Genomic DNA, 22829 nt, shown 5'->3' on the forward strand with positions numbered 1-22829 from the left:
CTGGACTCTGCCCTTCTGAGCTGGGAATTTCTGGTTAAAGGTTTATAGTGCCTGAATATTTGAACTGTATCTTACTGAAATTGGTTCACCTTGTTTGCTCTAGCATAGACTAGATCCAGGCCTGCTGAATCTAGCTTTGTTTATATGCTTGTTGTTTGTTTGCTTGTTATTTCCCTGGAAGCTAATTCCACCTAATACGTAACTTCTCAGCTTCTGTGGATCACTAGTGATATCTGCATTGCTTACTGTACTTATTTCCTTGTTTCACTTGAAAGAAAGTTACTGTTTGTCGTTTTGCATTTAGTTACTTGTAACACATTGCACTCAAGTTACCTGGCACTTGCTCACTAAAGCAATTATATAAGTCAGCACTAAAAATTAAAAGCACTACACCCTCACTCCCCACTGGCCCTTGTTTTCAATTAAGGATTTCCCAATATTATTCTAGCATGTCCAAAGGTCAGTTGTCAATCTCCTCTCCGGTCCAGCTGGTGAATCTGGGAATCTTGAGGCAATGTTATAACTGCCTCATGTACACAGACAACCCTCTCCTCCTCCCACATAACACAAATACTTGCGAGAGATGCAGCTTTTTAGCCAAACTGGAGGCTGAGCTCTCTCAACTCAGGACTGGCAAGACCAGACAGGAGGAGAAGGCAACTACACACACCACAAAACCAGCCTCACATAATGCTACCACTCCACTGAATCAAACACATAAACACACAAAGAAATACTCGGAGGCTCTGAGTAAAAATTTACCTAAACAGCAGAGGCCTCCAAAGCAGACACCCAAACAACTGCTACCTCAAGACACCCCACAAGCAACACATAAACCACAAAAGCAGTGTGCAAAGCAGTCACAGCCCTTAAGGCCAAATACAACATCAAACATACTTGTCATAGGTGACTCCATAGTCAGACACACTGACGTCCCACTCACCAGGCTGAACAAGGAGAGGGTCACAGTAAGCTGCCTATCGGGCTAGAATCCGCCACATAACACAAGCACTGGGTCACTCCACTGCAAGTACAAATATGACACAGTCATTGTCCATGCTGGTGTGAACGACCTGAGACGCACCTCCCTGGACTACATGAAAAGAGACATAGAGGAGCTCTCTGATTATGTAGCCCAGGCAAGTATGACCCTAACCCTGAGCAGTATCCTTCCTTCACCAAGAATGATGCCACAATATAGAGACAAGATGATCAGCTTTAACAATTGGCTTAATGTCTGGTGTCATTCAAAGGGGATCCAGTGTCTGTCTGCCTGGGATGACATGCTTGACAAGCCACGCTGCTTCACAAGGGACGGCTTGCACCTGTCACCCCTGGGATTCCGGATATTGGCTAAGGCTCTTGCCACCCCATAGTGCCTTTTTAGGCAAGGCTCAAATTCTAAACCTACCACCCTAGAAAACAAAAATGGGAAGAAACTGAGGGTAATGCTGCTCAATGCCAGAAGTCTAAATCTCAAAATGCACGCACTCGAGGCCCTTCTCAGTATGGAGAACATCGATGTCTGTGCTGTAACTGAAACCTGGTTCAAGGCTCCTGAGAGCACCCCGGCACTATTAGGTTTTACCTCATATCATGCGTTCCGGCCCCAAAACCCGGACCACACCACAAAAGGAGGGGGTGTATCCATATTCATAAAGGATACCCACACCACCAGGTTGGTGGCAACGCACGAAGCTACGGAAACCATCCAGGTGCAACTAACCATAGGCAAAACTGCTCTACAAATTGTAGCATGCTACAGGCCACCCTCTCAAACTCAGGAACCCCACACAGCCTTCCTGAAGACACTGGAGGGTATAAATGTATCTCCAAACACCATCATATTGGGTGACTTCAACTACCCGAATATAGACTGGGAACATTACTCAAGCCCTAACTTTCTAGCCCAACGGTTCCTGGAGTTCATAAATTCAAATGCCATGGAACAGCTAGTCACTGTTCCCACGAGAGGAGAAAATATACTAGATCTCATGGTCACAAACATGGGGACAAAATGCTCCACACCGGAAGTATATCCCTCATTGGTGAGATCTGATCATAAACTAATCTCACTGGAAATCCACATCCCGCCCCCACCCCAAACAAAAAGACCATAGTGAAGAACTTCTCTAAAGCAAACTTCACACTACTCAAGACTGGTGTGGTATCCTTCAAGGCCCCTGAGCCAGAGGAAACCACAACCCAAGCTGCGGAAGCCCTTACAAATGCCTTCTATGAACACCTCCAGGACTGCATGGATCAGGCAATCCCAAATAAAACCAAGACTCTTTCCACAAAGGGCAAACGTCCAGTCTGGTGGACCCCAGCCATTAACAAACTTTACAATAAGAGGAGAAAGCTATTACATGATAGAACAAAATCCATAAAAGGGAAGTCACCCTGATCATTATGAGTAAAAATTACGAGCACTCATAAAATCAACTAAGGCCAATTTTGAGAGAAAAATTGCCATGGATTCAAAGGACAATCATAAGGCCTTTTTCAGCTATGTTAGGAACCTGGGTGGAAACTCCCAGATATGCTCAGAATTAGTCCAAAATGATACAAAATCACTGAACCCACAGACATTGCCAACATACTGGCAGACAGGTTCAGTGCAAACTTCACCCCTCTCCCCTAAAGGAGAGATAACTATCCCAGCCGAGTGTAGCCTCCCGGACATCTCAAATGCGCAGGTGAAAGCTGCTCTCTCTAAAGCTAAAAACACAGCATCAATGGGACCGGATGGTGTCCCCGGCTGTGTGCTACACGAGCTAAATGAGGAATTAACCCGCACATAAGGCAGCTGTTTAATCTCAGCCTTACCACAGGATACGTGCCCAAGGAGTGGCGTCACGGCAACTGTGGTCCCACTCCACAAAGGCGGCGCCTCACGGACCCTGGTAATTACCGCCCCATAAGCTTAACAAGTCTAGTCTGCAAAGCTATGGAGAGGATCATAATGGAGCTCATAAACAAAGATATAGGGGACTTGCAGACATTGGACCCGACCCAGTTTGGCTTTGTCAAGGGAAGATCATGCCTTTTGAACTTGGTCGACTTCTTGAAACAGTCACCAAGGCCATTGATGAGGAAAGGCAGTCCATACAGCCTACCTTGACCTTGCAAAGGCTTCGACACAATACCCCACTCGGGTATTGTAGAAAAACTACCAGCTTAAATGTAAACCCATATGTCACAAGATGGGTTGCAAACTGGCTTAAGGACAGAACCCACAGGGTTAGAGTTGCTGGCGCTGTGTCAGACTCCAAGCCGGTCACAAGTGGTGTCCCACAGGGCTCGGTCATTGGCCCCCTATTGTTTGGCATCTACTTCTCAGAAGTACAGGCCAGCATGGGAGGACTTTGGCTGACAAAGTTTGCAGACGACTGCAAACTGGGCGCCATAGTGGAAAGTGCATCGGACACGGATATCCTTCAGAAGGGACTCACGGAAACAGATAGCTGGTGCCAGAGCCATGGCCTGAAGTTAAACGCCAAAAAATGTATAGTCATACCCTTCGGGAAAAACAAGGTAACCTCAAGCTACCATATAGGTGGCAATCCACTAAGCACAGAAGAGGTTATCAGGGACCTGGGGACCCAGGTTGACAGTGGCCTTTCTTTTGACACTCACATTGCTAAAGTGGTTAGAAAGACCTTCTACATTGCCCACCTGATCATGAAGGGATTCACATCCAGATCTAGTGAGGTCATTGTTCCCTGTACTCTTCACTTATCAGACCAATGATCGAGTACAATGCCCCATTCGGGATGTATCTCACCCGACATCTGCAGCAATTGGAGAGACCCCAAAAGTTCCTCACCAAAAGGATAAAGGGACTCCAAAATCTGTCATATGCTGCCAGATTGAAGAAACTCCAGCTCTACTCAGTCGCATACCGTCTGCTCAGAGGTGACATGTGCCTGACATACAAGGCCATGTCCAACCCGGAATTAATGGACATGCTCCACCTCAAAAATCCAAATCCACCAAAACCACTAGAGCAAGCGACTTAAACCTTAGCACGGATATAAATAGGACGTGCTGGAGGGATAGATTTATCACTCAGAGACTCCCTATGCTGTGGAATAAAATCCCGGTCCATGTGAGGCAGAGCACCTCGCTGACTCTGTTCAAGAGAAATCTAGACCTGTGGATGGGAGATCGTAGGTTTACCCCGGGAATCATCTCTGTGTCACTGCTGGACAGAGGCACAACAAACTAATGGGCACAGTATTTTTTTATATAAGGGGTGGCGTAAGCCACAAAAATTTGGGCTAGGCTTATAAATGCCTTAGGGCAGATAGCCTAGTATAAACCTATGAACCTATGAACCTATGAATGCTTCTTTGTATAGACTAACTAGTTGATGTGTATTCTGAATCTTACTATATGTATACTATTGTACTATCTAATTATTGTATTTTACTTATATTTCTTTGGAGCTTTTCTACCCAGGCCTCTGATGAAAATGGACTTCTGCCCCAGTCAGACTTTCCCAGTAGACAAATGTAAATAAATAAATATTTTCTTACATTCTGCTTCCATCTGGATCATCATTGTTCTTTTAATGTTGTCAGATATTTTCCAACCTCTACATAACCACACAGATCCCTAGCTATCAATTTTGCCAACACCTTTGCCATTCATTTAGCTATTACATAGGTAAATATGTTATAATCATGATTAAAAATTGAAATGGCCCTATATGAAGCTGAGCCTGATAAGCCTTTTCCATTTTTAGGCATTACAGCCACCACAGCTTTCATCCATGATGTTAACACTTCCCCCTCTTTTTAAAATACTGTTAAAACTTTCCAGATCTTTATCACTTTCTGCCATCCTACCTTCCAAACTTCCACAGGACTATCATCTATTCCTTTAGACTTTCCTGCAAATTATATGTCACTATTTTGATATCATCTCCTCCTATCTAAACTCTTAATTGTTAAGCCTTATCTACCTCTAACCTTGACATACTTCATAAATATTTCCATTTGTGCTCCTTCCTGATTTCCACATTTCTCTGCTTTATACAGATTTTCATCAAATGTCTAAAATCTCACAAATTACTCTACAGGCTCTCTGGTTATTTTTCTTGTTGAAGGCTGCCTACGTTTTGCAGCAAACCCTTTTTAATATCAGTACAGATATATTATGCTATGCATTCAATGAAACTACATTATAAATTTTATAACTTTAATGCATTTATAAAATTTGTTATTCAAAATATGGACGGCCTGAAATATAATAACTTGGAGTTTTTCTCCCCTGGCCCTTCCTGGTAAATAAACAAATGTCTATTTCTGTTGCCTGAGTCATTGTGCTAAATGTTTTTGCACTCTGGAGTTGTTATCAAAACATAGTTGCTTAACAGCAATCTTTCTAAACTCATGCATATAATCCAGATACTCCTTGATTTTCTCTTTAGCACTCTGCAGTTGCTCCTCTTACTCTGTGAGACTGTCCTTATTCTGTAATACCTTAACTTTTCAGCTCCTAGAAGTAATTATTGTTACTTCTTAACCACATATCTTTTTCTTTTATTTCTACCATATTTCTAAACCCTATTTTCATTTTATCCAGGTCAATTGCTATACCTTCTGAAGAAATTTCTATCGTCTGTATTAACTCTCAAATAAATTTCCACTCCCACTCCTTATATTCCTCTCTTTTTATCACGTAGGAGGGAAAGTGCTAGTGTCTTATTTTTACTTCATTACTCTGCATTTTTGTCTTAGTTGTTATTGGCACATGATCTGAAATGGTTACTGGATGTGCATTGAAGCTTTCAAATAAATGCACATTTTCCTGTGAAATAAAATTTCTGTTTAGTCTAGGCCCAGTATTGTACTTTGGAGAATAATATGTAAATTATTTTCCAGATCCTACTACTGAATTCACATCTTCTAACCAAATATTTTCATAAATTTATTCAGAAATCTACCCTCTTTTCTATATTTTCCCTTCTAAGTCCCCAAGATGCCTCGCCGCTGTTGCAAATCATGTTCCAGTCCCCACCTATAAGTAATATTCCCTACTGAAAGCTAATTATCCCCCCCAAAAAAAATTAAGCTCCAGAATAGCAGTTTTAGGTGAAATATATAAAAATGCCAGAGTAAGCCTCCTCCATTGAAAGTAGCCCCTTACTAACACACATCTACCATTATTATCCTTTTTCTCTTCTATCACTATTAGAGCTCATCTAGCAATCAGTATAATGCTCACTATTTTCTTTGCCCCTGATATTCTGTGCTGAATATCCATCCTGAAATCTTTTCTTTATCAAATTCACATGCTCACTTCTTTCCAAATATGTGTTCTTTAGCATTATTTGCACTCTGCATTTCTTAATATAATTCAATACTCTTAGTAGCATTGTCACCTCACAGCAAGAGGTTTTCCCGTTCGATTCTCGGCTGGAGCGCCTTCTGTGTGGAGTCTGCATGTCCTCGCAGCGGTCGTGTGGTGTTCAAATGACATGCGTGAATGGGAGTGCCTTAGTTGAAGGTTGGGCGTTGAGCTGGCACCTCGGCACCGTGAAAATCTACTGCCAATCATTAGCGGACCGGAGTTCCACTGTGGCCTTCCCTAACCGGGAAAAGCCGAAGGAACAACAACAACCTTTTTGTCTATACCTGTGATGCCATTCACTTTCCAAACTTGCGTGGATAGTGTAGCCATTATGATAAGAAGCTATTTTGCCTATTATATATGACAGTTTTTAATGTCTATTTCCAGCTTTTGCATTACACTCTCCCATTAATCTCTGGCAGGTTGATCTTGTATACAGTTGTTTCTTGTCATCTCCATTTGAACTTATGTCACATTTTACAAGAATTTTTGTTTTACTGAAAACTCATAAGAAATGTAACCCTCTTGATAGGAATAATTATCCCAAATCGACTGTTGAACCCTCAGGCATTACCTAACCTAAAATTAAGGTTAGCTATATTAAGACTCATGTTACAACCTATATTCTGACTTACACTAATTGGTGTCTGTTCTTGGCTTATCTTTAATCCCCTCCCAGATGTGAAAAACATTAGTATGCTTTCAGAAACCGTTAACTTTTAGCCTTAAATTATACATTGTTCTAGTAAATGAATTGAAGTATTCAGTTAACAGGAAAGCTGCTTTGACATTATGGTTAAAGTGTTTACCTTACAGACAGATGATACAGGGTTTGATTTGATTCTCACACTTGGCAAGTATGGCTATGCTTAAAAAGGCCCCAGGGTAGATAGTCTAGTAATCAATTATGAACAGGGGAAAGTCCTGAGATAAATTTTCTAATGATTGGCAGCTGATTGGCAGATGGTATAATAGTTAAGGTGTCTGACTCACAGACAGAAGGCACAGTGTTTGATTTTCACTTTTGAGAGGACAAAACTAAGCTTAGAATGGCCTAAGAAAGCTAGCCTAGTAATTAGCTGTGAACTTATTCACTTCCAATAATTTCAAACTTTATTTTTACTAAGCTGCTTACCCTTGTATCTTTTAATTTTATGATTCCCTCAGCAAACAATGTCCAGTACTCTAGATATTCTGAGTATGCATATGAACTCTACATATATTATAATCAATGCATTTTTATACTCCATCTCCTACTCCAACAGCCCAAGATTGCAGCATAGTAACTTAAACATGCCTTTGTCCAGCCTTGTTTCTCTTTTTACATTGCAATGCCTGCATTTCATAAAACTAAAGAAAGAAAAAAGTACTTGTTACATTAACAAGTACAATAATCTTTAAAAATACTTAAATATATAACAAGCAATTTATATCATGAAATGTTTATACAAATGTTACGAATAAAAATTGTTTTGCTTACAGTTAATATCTTTCACTTTGTCTTTTTAGTGTCCTTCCAACCATTAATAACATAAAGTGTGGTATATGCTTTTCAGTCCCCCACACATTTAACAAAGTCAACAAAAGTCCAGACTTTCTCAGCCACTTTTTCTTGTAAAGGCATACTTCACAAATGTGAATTGATGTTTTATAGTCTCACATTTATTCAGTAATTTCAGCATCGCTGGTCTTCTTTCTGTTATTCTCCATCTTGCAATCTCTAACTCTGGGTCAATCCAAGGCACTCCTGATTCTTCTTGTCAACTTCTGCTGTTTTTTTTTTCCTGTCTCTCAAGAATTTTCCTTTGGAACATTGGAAAATGTTTCAATGGCAACATCTCTCTATCAGCTTTACTATCATAAGAATGAAAAACAGAGTCCCCTTCTGTTTGATGGCTCACTTTTTGTTGGACAAACTTTTGTATTTTGTCCTTAGCCTGTCCTGCATCAAAAATGACTGATTCACCAGGAAATAATATTCTGAAGACAGATGGATACTTGAATCTCACACCTACCTCTAAATATTCCCCGATTCCCAGAATAAATTTGCTTCTCTTCTGCCTGGGATCCAGTGAATAATCATTTTACACAATCACTCAACAGTCTCCAATTTTTAACACTTTGCCCTTCTACCATAGTTTTATCAGGATCAACTCTTTCTTCTGATAAGATTACATCTTGGCTACTTTCTCAATCAATTAACAAATCCTGCGGTGGAATACCAGTCCAATTGACTACTTGTGACTTCATAAATTAGTACACTCAGTCCATTCCAGTTGCTCTGGTACATTTGAAAATCTCAAGTTTTCTTAGTGTGCTCTGCCCTCTGACTCTACCATTTTTTGAAACAGCTCTTCTTGGGTAGTCTCAAACTCTGCCAGCCTTTTCATTTCAACTTCTCATTTTTGCAGTTTTATCAGTTCATCTGTATAGTTGAACAACAACTATTCCAGCTTTTTGTTATCCGAGTTGATATATTCCTTCAATGTTTAATTTATTTTAGTCAGCATTGAGCACATTACTAGAAGACATCTTTTGTAGGAATGCTGGAGCATGAACTGCTTTTTGCTGAACAGCTGCAGGATTCTTCCCAGTGAGTGTTTTCTCTTTGCCTTTTCTTTCAAGCAATCTAAGTTTTTTTCTTTGCTGGCATCCTGGCAGCATACTTACTAGCCAGTAACTAAATTTTCCTAAAACTGGCAGAATTACTCACCCCTATCTCATTTTCTTTTTTCACACTGGGAGAACTGAAGTTATGTGCAGCCATCTTGCAAGTCCCCATTTTTTTTTTTTTAGATTTTAAATTCTGATAGACTGGCGCCTCATCAGTGACCTCATCGAGGAAAGAAAATCTAGGAATTTATACCCCAGTGATATTGTATGATTTAGGTTTTGCCCGTTAAACAAATGGGGTAAACAAGATTTGATAAATCATATTTGAAGGCACATGTCCAATGTTTGTACTGACCATTTTTCTTTGCTCTCACACACACACAGGTGCTCCAGTACTACCACACTGCCACTGCTATACACACACACACACACAGATGTCCCAGTACTCCCTTACTACCACTGCTCTACACACACACACACACACACACACACACACACACACACACACACAAGTAGACAAACAGATGGGAACTCATGCAGACACAATGACATAATGAAACACTATCACTCATTCACAGACTTGGGAGTCCTACTATTTGTAGTTGCTTTGAGGACTAATGCTCAGAATATCATCAGACTAAAAAGATTGATGGCATCCTTTTGTGTTGTCCAGACTTAGAAAAGAGTGACAGAGTGTTGTATTATCTTCACTTTGTCCCCCTCTGTCCATATCTATGCGATCTCAGGGTTGATAAACGTACATATTTTTGAGCTTGCTTCCATGACTTGCCCACAGCAATATTTTTTAGTGTTTTGCAAACTCTGGAGCATTCCTATTTTGGCTAGTGACACACCCCCCCATGTTTTAAATCTTTTTGGGTCAAATAATCACAAGTCAAACATACGAGATGCGATTATTCATAGTGGACCACCACAGAATCACAAACATTGGCACACTGTCTCACTAGCACACTCATTCAATGTCATTCATATGCACACATGAACATACACACACATCATGCCTCTTGCTCCATGGCCCACTACTAACTTACTTGCCACTGTAACTAGAACAGCAAAGACTATCCCTGCGGACATCTGCCATCTCGGCAGGCATCACTTCATAAAAGTTCTAGCCCCAGCTGCCATGACTACTGTGGACCTCTCATTAGTATAGTATTGCACAACCTAGGATGAGCTACTAACATCTCATGCTGTGTTAGGCTGAACAATCACCATTCCCTAGTGGTGGAGTGCTAAACTGTTGTGTTTGCAGCTTGTGGCTTGCTGTTGTGCTCCTTTAGTCTATTTTTCTTACTCGAGTCCACATTTATGTGTTTGTGAACTGTAGAAGATACTGATACCCATTTGCATACCAACTATAAACCTGCAGGAATCCAGGTGTCAAGGGAGCCCGCAGGATTTTTTGCAGAGGGGTGCAAACCCAGAGCCCCACCCACATAGCTCTCCCCGCCCAAGTCCACCCACCCCAAGCCCCACCCACACAGCCATTCCAGTGCCCCATTACTTGGCTATTTCTCCCCATTTGCCATAGACACTGTTCAAATCTCTGTGTGCATACTGTTTTATGCTTTAGTTCTACAATGATTACAGGCAGTTGGATTTAATTTACAACGTTTATTTCAAACATTATAGCCCAAACACTGAGAGATTTACTAAACCTAAACAAAGCAATAGTCTTACAATGAAAACAGACTTGGCATTAAAGCTTCTCTACTTTTGAAACTCACATTCAGTGAAACAGCATTGAAACCCACATTCAAAGAAAATGCATCTGGCCAGTGGCAGGTTATTTACCTTTGAACTGTTTTCAAGCAATAGGCTCCTTGCACACTGTTAGGGCCATGCAAAAGTTTTGATTTACCTGATTGTATTAATTATAATATATAACTGAATTATATCCCTTGTATTATACAGCAACACTTGTTTGAGTGTCTCTGCCGAAGTAAAAGTAATCTGAATAATTCCACATTAAAGATATATGAAACTAATGAAGATGTTGTTGCTAGAAAACTGTATATTTCAGTGTTTCATCTACAAATTCAGTGCCTGCTGCCGTCAAAGAATAAATTGCCTATGTTAAATTAAAAAAATGGTAAGCTAGTATATTGCAATAGAAAATGGATGACAAGCTGAAAAACAGGTTCATAGTTATTAGGCATCTCATCCAAAGGAGGACATCCTGAGGACTGCAGCATACAAATGTACACGCTGTAGGAATAGAACCTCAAGCCTCTACATTAAGATGCAAGTATTCTACTTGTGGTGCTACTAACATAGCTTTAAAACTTTATACCACAATAGAGATACCATTTGCTAAACAAAACAGTTGCACATTGTAAATAGACTTGGCATGAGCAGCAGTAAACTTCGCTTCCCTTAAAACTCACAGTTCCTTGAAAATAAATTCCACCTGCTAACTCTAACTTGGGCATTTCACTGTCTCTCTCTCTCTCTCTCTCACACAAACATACCACACCTCTCAAGGCCTCAACCTTAGTACAAGAAATCTGGACAAAGCCTAAAATAAATAGGGGCAGATTATAAATATGGCTCTCATAAACTTAGAAAATTGCAAGAGTAACAGGATTTGTCTTAGTATGCATTTTTCTAAATGATATGACATCTAAAACTGAAATGTCTCATTATTTAGCAACTTCAATCCTTTTTAGGAGGAATATGGGGCAAAAATCTGAACATTCTGCAAAAACCTGGACAGCTGAGGGGTATGCTACCTCCCTCTTATACACACACACACACACCCCAAATAATTCTGGTCAGACGAATTAGTTCTGGGAAGGTTGCACTGAACGGCACCGTGCTTGATCTGAAGTGGGTGAAATCCTGGTAGCCAGTGATAATAACTGTGATCTGCAGCTCAGCAATGTGGAGCATTAAAGCATTTTTTGCAGAGCACTGTTTCATCACTACCTATTGTGTTTGCACATAAGCTGTAGTTATTTCAAACATTTGCCTTTTTTGATTACTACAGAGTACATTTACTCACCAGAGCTATTGTGTTTTGAATTCAGTGTGGAGCTTACCTAGTTGTTGCAGGGCTTGGCTTTTAAGTAAGGTAGCAATGCTTATTTACCATATACCATTAAAGCCACCCAACTAAGTGTACTAACACACCGACACTGCTATAAGACACTGGTCTCCAATAAAATGTAATGAGCTTCTGAAAATACTGTAATCATGTCCTTTTATTACAAATACTGTCATATGCATTTCAATACCCAAGGCTTATACATTATCTAGTTATGTAAATATTCTCTGCATGGCAACAACGAAAAGGCTTTCAATGCTGGTAATTCTTTAACAATATGCTTACTAAAGCTTACTTGCATCTTACAATCTCCGACAAGCTTACCTGATGTTCATTAAACCATGGCTACTTAAACAGAGCAACAGGGCACTGTGACAGCATGCAGTTCCTGAATAATAAGAAGCATAAATCAACAGTATAAAACTCTGATAGAAAACCAGAACATTCTGCAAAATCAAGGACAGATGAAAAGCCACGGTCGTATTTGTGATCTACCTTGGATGGGGGAATACTCTGCACACTTACACTGCATAACTGCTCCTTGCCTTCCTTGGACACATCCAGAGCCACTACAATGGGGGGTGGGGTGCAATAAGTATGTCATAATTTGAAATGTCTCTGGCTGACAGTGATGGCTCTGACACTCATACCTCTCAACTTCAGAGCAAGAAATCTGGACAAAGCCATACATAGAACTAGAAGTGGGACACAGGCCCAAAAATAAGGCCAATTTTTAAATATTGCTCTTATTAACTTAGATAATAGAACAGTAGTACATATTGCATTAGTACGAATTTTCTGAAGGGTATAAAATCTGAAACTCAAATGTTTGCCATTATTTTCTAAACTTCAGTCTTTAATGACTTGCCACTAATTTGCCAGAAAACCACAAGTTTATGAAAAACGGACCAAAATGTGATGCAAAAATACCTGTCAAAAAAGGGACACCTTTTTAGTATTAACATCGTTAACTTGAGCAGCTAACAAAATAAGAGCATCGACATGCATTTCTGAAATAAAAGTAATCTATAACTCTGATCATTACAGTTATATATAAATTGTAAACCCTCCACATTTTCTTCCAAAATTGCCATTTTGGAGGAGGGATTATTAGGGGAGAGCAACATTTTGAGCCAAAATTGGGGACAATTGAGAGGTTTGGATATTCCTAATCTACAAAGTGATTTGCACGTACCTCTCAACCTCTTAATGCAGGAAATCTGGACAAGGCCAAATATATTGGGGGAACATACAAACACTACTAAAAATTGCTCTTGTATAAACTTAAGACAGTCTTGCATTAGCATGCATTTTTCTAAAGGTTATGACGTCTGAAACTCAATGTGTCATTTAGTGACTTCATTCCTAAATGATTTGCTAGAAAACCACAAATTTTATGAGGAACAAACCAAAAATAAGAAGCAAATATCTATTCATTCTGCAAAGATATGGACAACTGAGAGGTATAGTTCAATCAGGGCTGTCTGAGATTGCTACCCCCCCTCCCCTCGCAAAATCATGGTCGAATGGAGCCTCCCCCTGCAGCCATTCCAATGTCCCATTCCTTGGTTATTTTGCCCCATTTACCATAAACACTGTAATGTGCATACTGCTTTACTTCTGTGATGATTTAGGATTTCATTTGAAAGTTTTGCATTTTACAGCACAAACCCTAATACATATCTGTTAAACAAAGCAATGCAGTCTCACAATGAAAATAGACAAACATTAAAACTTCTCTGCCCTTGAAACTCACATGCATTGAAACAGCATTGAAACCCACATTTGCCGGTGGCAGATAAATATTAACTCTGGGCTGTCTTCAAAATCATAGGCCCCTCGAACATAACATACACATGCTCTTTGATACACCTTCCTGACTGTATTACATTATATTCCTTGTACAATACAGTACAGTTGTTAGAGGGCATTTTAAATTTATTGTTTTGAACATTTTTCCAGTAAACAATGAAACAAAATGCATACACCAATGACAAAACTGCCCAATTCAGAACATTTCCATCATAAAAAGTCTACTCAACCTTCTATAGTCCACCAGTATCAGTAAAAAATATGCACAATCTCTGAAGTAGTAAAATCCACATGAAATTTGTAACTAATAAAGAGGTTGCTGCTAGCAAACAACTTTATATGTCATTGTTTAATCTACAAATAAAGTGCCTGTTACCCTTGAAGAATAAATTGCCTTTGTTGCATGCAATAAAAAAATGATAAGCTAGTAATACTGCAATAGGGACTGGATAGCAAACTGATAACAGGTTCATAGTTACTAGGTATCTTTACCAAAAGGACTGCAGCATTCACCCCCTTTACAACACAGTACAGTATCAGCAATGCATCTACCTACTGTGGGAGTAGAACCCACAGCCTTCAGCATCAAAAGCAAGTACACTATCTGTTGTACAATGCAAGCAGACTAAACATAATTTTGCTCCCCTGCAGCTCTCAGCTTGTAAAATCTACTCGACACTCAGTTGTATATCTGAATGCAGCACAAGAAATCTGGAAAAAGACAAAATTTATTGGGGGGGACAAAAGGCCAAAAACCAGGGACACATTTTAAACATTGCTTGTATAATGTTGGAAAGTTGCTAGAATAAAATGCTGCGTTACCACCATACATTTCACTGCCACGTCTTGAACCCAGGGGACCCTGTGCAAAACAGTCAGAGCAACATACCACTACACCAAATCAGCTGTTTTGTGAAAGAGGAAGACTGAAACTTAAATGGCTACCATTTAGTGAATTCAGTTCTCACCATAGCACAGCTGTTAACCTCTTAGCACAAAATACCTGAACAAAGCCAATAATGGGTGAATACAGCCCCCAAACATTCAGTGAATTCAGTTCTCACCATAGCTCTCAACCTCTTAGCAAAAAACACCCGGACAAAGCCAGTAATGGGGGAATATAGCCCCCAATCATATTCAGTGAATTCAGTTCTTACCGTAGCTCTCAACCTTAGCACAAAACCTGGATGAAGCCAATAATGGGGGGAATACAGTCCCAAAGACAGGGATACATTTCAAATATCCATCTTGTACACTTAGAAAATTGCTAGAGTAAAAGCTTTTGTTACCATGCACTTTCTGAAGAATATGAAGTCTGATATTGAAATGAGTGCCCATTTTTTTTTAACATTTGTTAACCAGGAAAGCCTGACTTGGAAAATAAGCTAATTTTTTAGCAGAGACCCAGGGAGAAACACTCCAGACAGCCAAGAATCAAACGAGAGAAAATGTAGCTGTCAGGCAACAAGGACACAAATACAGAAACTACAGATTTTATGAGGAACAGAAAAAAGTATGAGGGAAAAACCTGCAACATTTTTACAAATGGTGGTGGGTAGGGAATTCAGGCTCTTGCTACTTGGGCCCGAGGTACAGGGTTCAAGCCTTATTCTCTACCAACCACCATGTAACTCCTAGGGCATTTTACACACACACACACACACACACACACACACACACACACACACACACACACACACACACACACACACACCTCTACCTTACTAAAGCCACCCGTTTCAGTTTCTGCTCCACTAAAGCGTCCCATCTTCCGTTCCTGCTCACTTGCAAGGGTCCCATCTTCAGTAAAGTCCTCTAAACCGTCCGTTTCAGTTCCCGCGCGATGATGTCACAGCATCCTCTAAACTGTCCATTTTAGTTACAGCTCGCAAACTGCGCGCGATGATGTCAGTGCGACTGGACTTCTTAAAGAAGACCGCCCTAAAAAAAAAAACTTTTTTTTAAATTAAAAGATTAACTTGTCAGTGGATTCCAGGGGGGTGCAAGTGCACCCCCTTGCACCTGCCTGCTATACCTTCTGAAGAAATTTCTATCGTCTGTATTAACTCTCAAATAATTTCCACTCCCACTCCTTATCTTCCTCTCTTTTTAACACGTAGGAGGGAAAGTGCTAGTGTCTTATTTTTACTTCATTACCCTGCATTTTTATCTTAGTTGTTATTGGCACATGATCTGAAATGGTTACTGGATGTGCATTGAAGCTTTCAATTAAATGCACATTTTCCTGTGAAATAAAATTTCTGTTTAGTCTAGGCCCAGTATTGTACTTTGGAGAATAATATGTAAATTATTTTCCAGATCCTACTACTGAATTTACATCTTCTAACCAAATATTTTCATAAATTTATTCAGAAATCTACCCTCTTTTCTATATTTTCCCTTCTAAGTCCCCAAGATGCCTCGTCGCTGTTGCAAATCATGTTCCAGTCTCCACCTCTAAGTAATATTCCCTACTGAAAGCTAATTATCCCCCCCCAAAAAAATTAAGCTCCAAAATAGCAGTTTTAGGTGAAATATATATAAATGCCAGAGTAAGCCTCCTCCATTGAAAGTAGCCCCTTACTAACACACATCTATCATTATTATCCTTTTTCTCTTCTATCACTATTAGAGCTCATCTAGCAATCAGCATAATGCCCACTATTTTCTTTGTCCCTGATATTCTGTGCTGAATATCCATCCTGAAATCTTTTCTTTATCAAATTCACATGCTCACTTCTTTCCAAATATGTGTCCTTTAGCATTATTTGCACTCTGCATTTCTTAATATAATTCAATGCTCTTAGTAGCGTTGTCACCTCACAGCAAGAGGTTTTCCCGTTCGATTCTTGGCTGGAGCGCCTTCTGTGTGAAGTCTGCATGTCCTCCCAGCGGTCGTGTGGCGTTCAAACGACATGCGTGAATGGGAGTGCCTTCGTTGAAGGTTGGGCGTTGAGCTGGCACCTCGGCACCATGAAAATCTACTGCCAATCATTAGCGGACCGGAGTTCCACTGTGGCCATCCCTAACCGGGAAAAGCCGAAGGAACAACAACAACCTTTTTGTCTATACCTGTGATGCCATTCACTTTCCAAACTAGCGTGGATAGTGTAGCCATTATGATAAGAAGCTATTTTTGCCTATTATATATGACAGTTTTTAATGTCTATTTCCAGCTTTTGCATTACACTCTCCCATTAATCTCTGGCAGGTTGATCTTTTATACAGTTGTTTCTTGTCATCTCCATTTGAACTTATGTCACATTTTACAAGAATTTTTGTTTTACTGAAAACTCATAAGAAATTTAACCCTCTTGATAGGAATAATTATCCCAAATCGACTGTTGAACCCTCAGGCATTACCTAACCTAAAATTAAGGTTAGCCATATTAAGACTCATGTTACAACCTATATTCTGACTTACACTAATTGGTGTCTGTTCTTGGCTTATCTTTAATCCCCTCCCAGATGTGAAAAACATTAGTATGCTTTCAGAAACCATTAACTTTTAGCCTTAAATTATACATTGTTCTAGTAAATGAATTGAAGTATTTAGTTAACAGGAAAGCTGCTTTGACATTATAGTTAAAGTGTTTACCTTACAGACAGATGATACAGGGTTTGATATGATTCTCACACTTGGCAAGCATGGCTATGCTTAAAAAGGCCCCAGGGTAGATAGTCTAGTAATCAATTATGAATAGGGGAAAGTCCTGAGATAAATGTTCTAAAGATTGGCAGCTGATTGGCAGATGGTATAATAGTTAAGGAGCCTGACTTACAGACACAAGGTACAGTGTGTGATTTTCACTTTTGAGAGGACAAAACTACGCTTAGAATGGCCTAAGAAAGCTAGCCTAGTAATTAGCTAATTAGCTATGAACTTACTCCCTTCCAATAATTTCAAACTTTATTTTTACTAAGCTGCTTACCCTTGTATCTTTTAATTTTATGATTCCCTCAGCAAACAATGTCCAGTACTCTAGATATACTGTCTGCACCTGTAGTCAGATTATCTCCATGGAAACAGAAATACAGAATGTACAACTGCAGACTTGTCAACTCACACTGAATATTTGTTTGCTAAAGGAAATCTTTCCATTACATTGACAGTATTCTCTTATTTTTAAAGCCCACATATTTACACAAAATAAATTTGTTATTAGAGTAAGCTAAGGGCATTACTACAGTAATTCACCTGGGCAAAACGTAAGAGTATGCATATCAACTCTACATATATTATAATCAATGCATTTTTATACTCCATCTCCTACTCCAACAGCCCAAGATTGCAGCATAGTAACTTAAACATGCCTTTGTCCAGCCTTGTTTCTCTTTTTACATTGCAATGCCTGCATTTCATAAAACTAAAGAAAGAAAAAAGTACTTGTTACATTAACAAGTACAACAATCTTTAAAAATACTTAAATATATAACAAGCAATTTATATCATGAAATGTTTATACAAATGTTACGAATAAAAATTGTTTTGCTTACAGTTAATATCTTTCACTTTGTCTTTCTTTTCCTTTTAGTGTCCTTCCAACCATTAATAACAAAGTGTGGTATATGCTTTTCAGTCCCCCACACATTTAACAAAGTCAACAAAAGTCCAGTCTTTCTCAGCCACTTTTTCTTGTAAAGGCATACTTCACAAATGTGAATTGATGTTTTATAGTCTCACATTTATTCAGTAATTTCAGCATCGCTGGTCTTCTTTCTGTTATTCTCCATCTTGCAATCTCTGACTCTGGGTCAATCCAAGGCACTCCTGATTCTTCTCGTCAACTTCTGCTGTTTTTTTTTCCTGTCTCTCAAGAATTTTCCTTTGGAACATTGGAAAATGTTTCAATGGCAACATCTCTCTATCAGCTTTACTATCATAAGAATGAAAAACAGAGTCCCCTTCTGTTTGATGGCTCGCTTTTTGTTGGACAAACTTTTGTATTTTGTCCTTAGCCTGTCCTGCATCAAAAATGACTGATTCATCAGGAAATAATATTCTGAAGACAGCTGGATACTTGAATCTCACACCTACCTCTAAATATTCCCTGATTCCCAGAATAAATTTGCTTCTCTTCTGCCTGGGATACAGTGAATAATCATTTTACACAATCACTCAACAGTCTCCAATTTTTAACACTTTGCCCTTCTACCATAGTTTTGTCAGGATCAACTCTTTCTGCTGGTAAGATTACATCTTGGCTACTTTCTCAATCAATTAACAAATCCTGCGGTGGAATACCAGTCCAATTGACTACTTGTGCTTTCATAAATTAGTACACTCAGTCCATTCCAGTTGCTCTGGTACATTTGAAAATCTCAAGTTTTCTCAGTGTGCTCTGCCCTCTGACTCTACTATTTTTTGAAACAGCTCTTCTTGAGTAGTGTCATACTCTGCCAGCCTTTTCATTTCAACTTCTCATTTTTGCAGTTTTATCAGTTCATTTGTATAGCTGAACAACGACTACTCCAGCTTTTTGTTATCTGAGTTGATATATTCCTTCAATGTTTAATTTATTTTAGTTAGCGTTGAGCACATTACTAGAAGACATCTTTTGTAGGAACGCTGGAGCATGAACTGCTTTTTGCTGAACAGCTGCAGGATTCTTCCCAGTGAGTGTTTTCTCTTTGCCTTTTCTTTCAAGCAATCTAAGTTTTTTCTTTGCTGGCATCCTGGCAGCATACTTACTAGCCAGTAACTAAATTTTCCTAAAACTGGCAGAATTACTCACCCCTATCTCATTTTCTTTTTTCACACTGGGAGAACTGAAGTTATGTGCAGCCATCTTGCAAGTCCCCATTTTTTTTTTTTAGATTTTAAATTCTGATAGACTGGCGCCTCATCAGTGACCTCAACGAGGAAAGAAAATCTAGGAATTTATACCCCAGTGATATTGTATGATTTAGGTTTTGCCTATTAAACAAATGAGGTAAACAAGATTTGATAAATCATATTTGAAGGCACATGTCCAATGTTTGTACTGACCATTTTTCTTTGCTCTCACACACACACACACACACAGGTGCCCCAGTACTACCACACTGCCACTGCTACACACACACACACACACACACACACACACAGGTGTCCCAGTACTCCCTTACTACCACTGCTCTACACACACACACATACACACACACACACACACACACACACACACACACACAGGTGTCCCAGTACTCCCTTACTACCACTGCTCTACACACACACACACACACACACACACACACACACACAAGTAGACAAACAGATGTGAACTCATGCAGACACAATGACATAATGAAACACTATCACTCATTCACAGACTTGGGAGTCCTACTATTTGTAGTTGCTTTGAGGACTAATGCTCAGAATATCATCAGACTAAAAGATTGATGGCATCCTGGTGTGTTGTCCAGACTTGGAAAAGAGTGACAGAGTGTTGTATTATCTTCACTTTGTCCCCCTCTGTCCATATCTATGCGATCTCAGGGTTGATAAACGTACATATTTTTGAGCTTGCTTCTATGACTTGCCCACAGCAATATTTATTTAGTGTTTTGCAAACTCTGGAGCATTCCTACTTTGGCTAGTGACACCCCCCCAAGTTTTAAATCTTTTTGGGTCAAATAATCACAAGTCAAACATACGAGATGCGATTATTCATAGTGGACCACCACAGAATCACAAACATTGGCACACTGTCTCACTAGCACACTCATTCAATGTCATTCATATGCACACATGAACATACACACACATCATGCCTCTTGCTCCATGGCCCACTACTAACTTACTTGCCACTGTAACTAGAACAGCAAAGACTATCCCTGCGGACATCTGCCATCTCGGCAGGCATCACTTCATAAAAGTTCTAGCCCCAGCTGCCATGACTACTGTGGACCTCTCATTAGTATAGTATTGCACAACCTAGGATGAGCTACTAACATCTCATGCTGTGTTAGGCTGAACAATCACCATTCCCTAGTGGTGGAGTGCTAAAATGTTGCGCTCCTTTAGTCTATTTTTCTTACTCGAGTCCACATTTACGTGTTTGTGAACTGCAGAAGATACTGATACCCATTTACATACCAACTATAAACCTGCAGGAATCCAGGTGTGCAGCTGTACCTGTCATTAACTCCACTGTGTTCCCAGGAATAAACTGAACTTGGGTAGGGCATCTTACATAGTCTTACTGGGCAGCAGCCCAAGCAACTGCATGCCATGTTTATGAATACCACCTTAAGTTTATTCTTCCGAAACTGTGTATTATACTGTTATGCTATTTCAGAAAAATGCAGCTCCAGAATAATGTCACCGACTAAAAAAAACACGCTTACGCGTTCTAATCTGACATTGTTATACATCATCTACGAGCAGCCAGATACCTTCCTGAAAATCAAGTGCGATACAGGGCATTACATGAGATTTAAACAGTGCAAATGTAATTCTCTTTTTCTGAAATGTTACACTTTTAAAGTTCACGTAAACAATCTTGCCATCTGAGCAAATACGTGACATCCAACAACCCGCTGTCAAAAACAACAATCGAGTAACGAAATGGAATTATTACGCTAAGAGATCCGCGTCACTCCGTCTTGAAATCACTGGTTAGTTTATGCCTATCAGTCGGAAGCAGGTCTCACGTCATGTTTTACAGGCAGCACACATATAGTAGTAGGTACAACCCTTCTTGTGGAATTGTCAGCTGCAAGGTTTCACGCGTAACTATCAGTTCAAAACACACAAACCGCCTCCCAGCCGTTGGACCCCTATGCAATGGCACTGAAATACAACTCTGACCTGTGAAACTAGTCCCATTCGGTTACTATGCTACAACACAATGCTAAACCCATAATAAAACATGCATGCACCGCAGACATCTGCAGCATCACAGTCTAAGGCTAGGTTATAATTTTTCACATTGGTTTGAAAGCGGTCCTGTACTCAGCTGACAGCGCTGTACTGCATCCTACGCAGTTTTCACACCAAGTTGCCACAATCAGTAACACTAGGAGAGTGAGCTCACAGCAACTGTCCATTCCTCTATAAACAACATGCCCAGATCCCTCCCATTTTCCACCCGCGGGTGTGTGTAGTACTCACATTTTCGAAGAGCGATCCCACATTGGCTGTTATCAGCAGCACGTCCGTCATTCTGCGGCTGTCTCCGGGTCCTGAATCCCGTCAGTTGGATCGGGTCACTTACATGGAGAGCGTGGCAGCGCGTGTGTAGGCTGCAGCTGTCAGAGTTTAGCTCGTGGAGCTGCACACGCTGTGCCGCGTTCCGTCTCGTTGTTCTGTACTAATTCCTCGTGCCAGCTTGTTGTACTGATGGAATCAGCCTCGAAAGCTAGCTGGAACCTTTAAAGTCTGTAACCCGAGTGAGCTGCTGGCTGTAAGCAGCATCTTCATCCTGAAAAGTGTAGTAGTAGTTGGGCAAAGGTTGCGTAATCTGCTTGGCTTCCTCTCACGATTTAAGGCAGCTCATAGTTCAGGGTCGGGTTGCAGTTACAATGCAACAGGCTAGGTCAGGTTCCAGTTTACAGTTCAGCAGGCTGTATCTCATGCTAGGACTCCTCCTTTAACAGATAAACAAATAGGGGCTGCGTGGCTATGGCACTGCCTCTCATACCCTCACGATTTGCATTTCCTTCACCTGTAACGAAAGATTCTCGCATTTCCTTCAGCATCTGCGATCGGTGGAGGGCTTCTAAGTAGCACTTTTTGACTCGGGCTTTTTCTGAACTGTCAGGTGCTGAAAAACAAGATTCAAAAGAGAATGCGCTGTTTCCTCAGACACGGAAAAAAATGAAACCAAGTTTGTTATTGCCACATGTCCTCGATTTTTATCGTTTTACTTACATTTAAAAGCATTGTTTTCACTAGATGCTTGGTAGACCACTCGGCCTCTAAACACTAAATATGACAGTACTGGCATAAAAAAAAATAGGAAAGGGTTGGAAACATAAGACTATTATGTTTCAGAAT

The 22829-nt window shown here is 40.0% G+C and overlaps 1 protein-coding gene across 2 annotated transcripts in view; it reads right to left on the bottom strand.

Moving 5' to 3' along the window:
- Positions 1–22542, bottom strand: part of LOC122811267 (inositol polyphosphate-5-phosphatase A-like) — a 1048439-nt gene extending 1025897 nt beyond the window's left edge. Inside the window, exon 1 of one of the 2 annotated variants that reach the window (XM_044082997.1) lies at positions 21945–22542. In XM_044082997.1, coding sequence (XP_043938932.1) covers positions 21945–21995 — 51 coding nt within the window. In that variant the 5' untranslated portion in view covers positions 21996–22542. The remainder of the gene's footprint in view (positions 1–21944) is intronic. The other variant, XM_044082996.1, reaches the window with a different exon arrangement.
- Positions 22543–22829: the final 287 nt, after the last annotated feature.

This window comes from Protopterus annectens, chromosome 9.part0, assembly GCF_019279795.1.
Source record: "Protopterus annectens isolate FY-2018-M chromosome 9.part0, PAN1.0, whole genome shotgun sequence".
Taxonomy (NCBI): Eukaryota; Metazoa; Chordata; order Ceratodontiformes; family Protopteridae; genus Protopterus; species Protopterus annectens.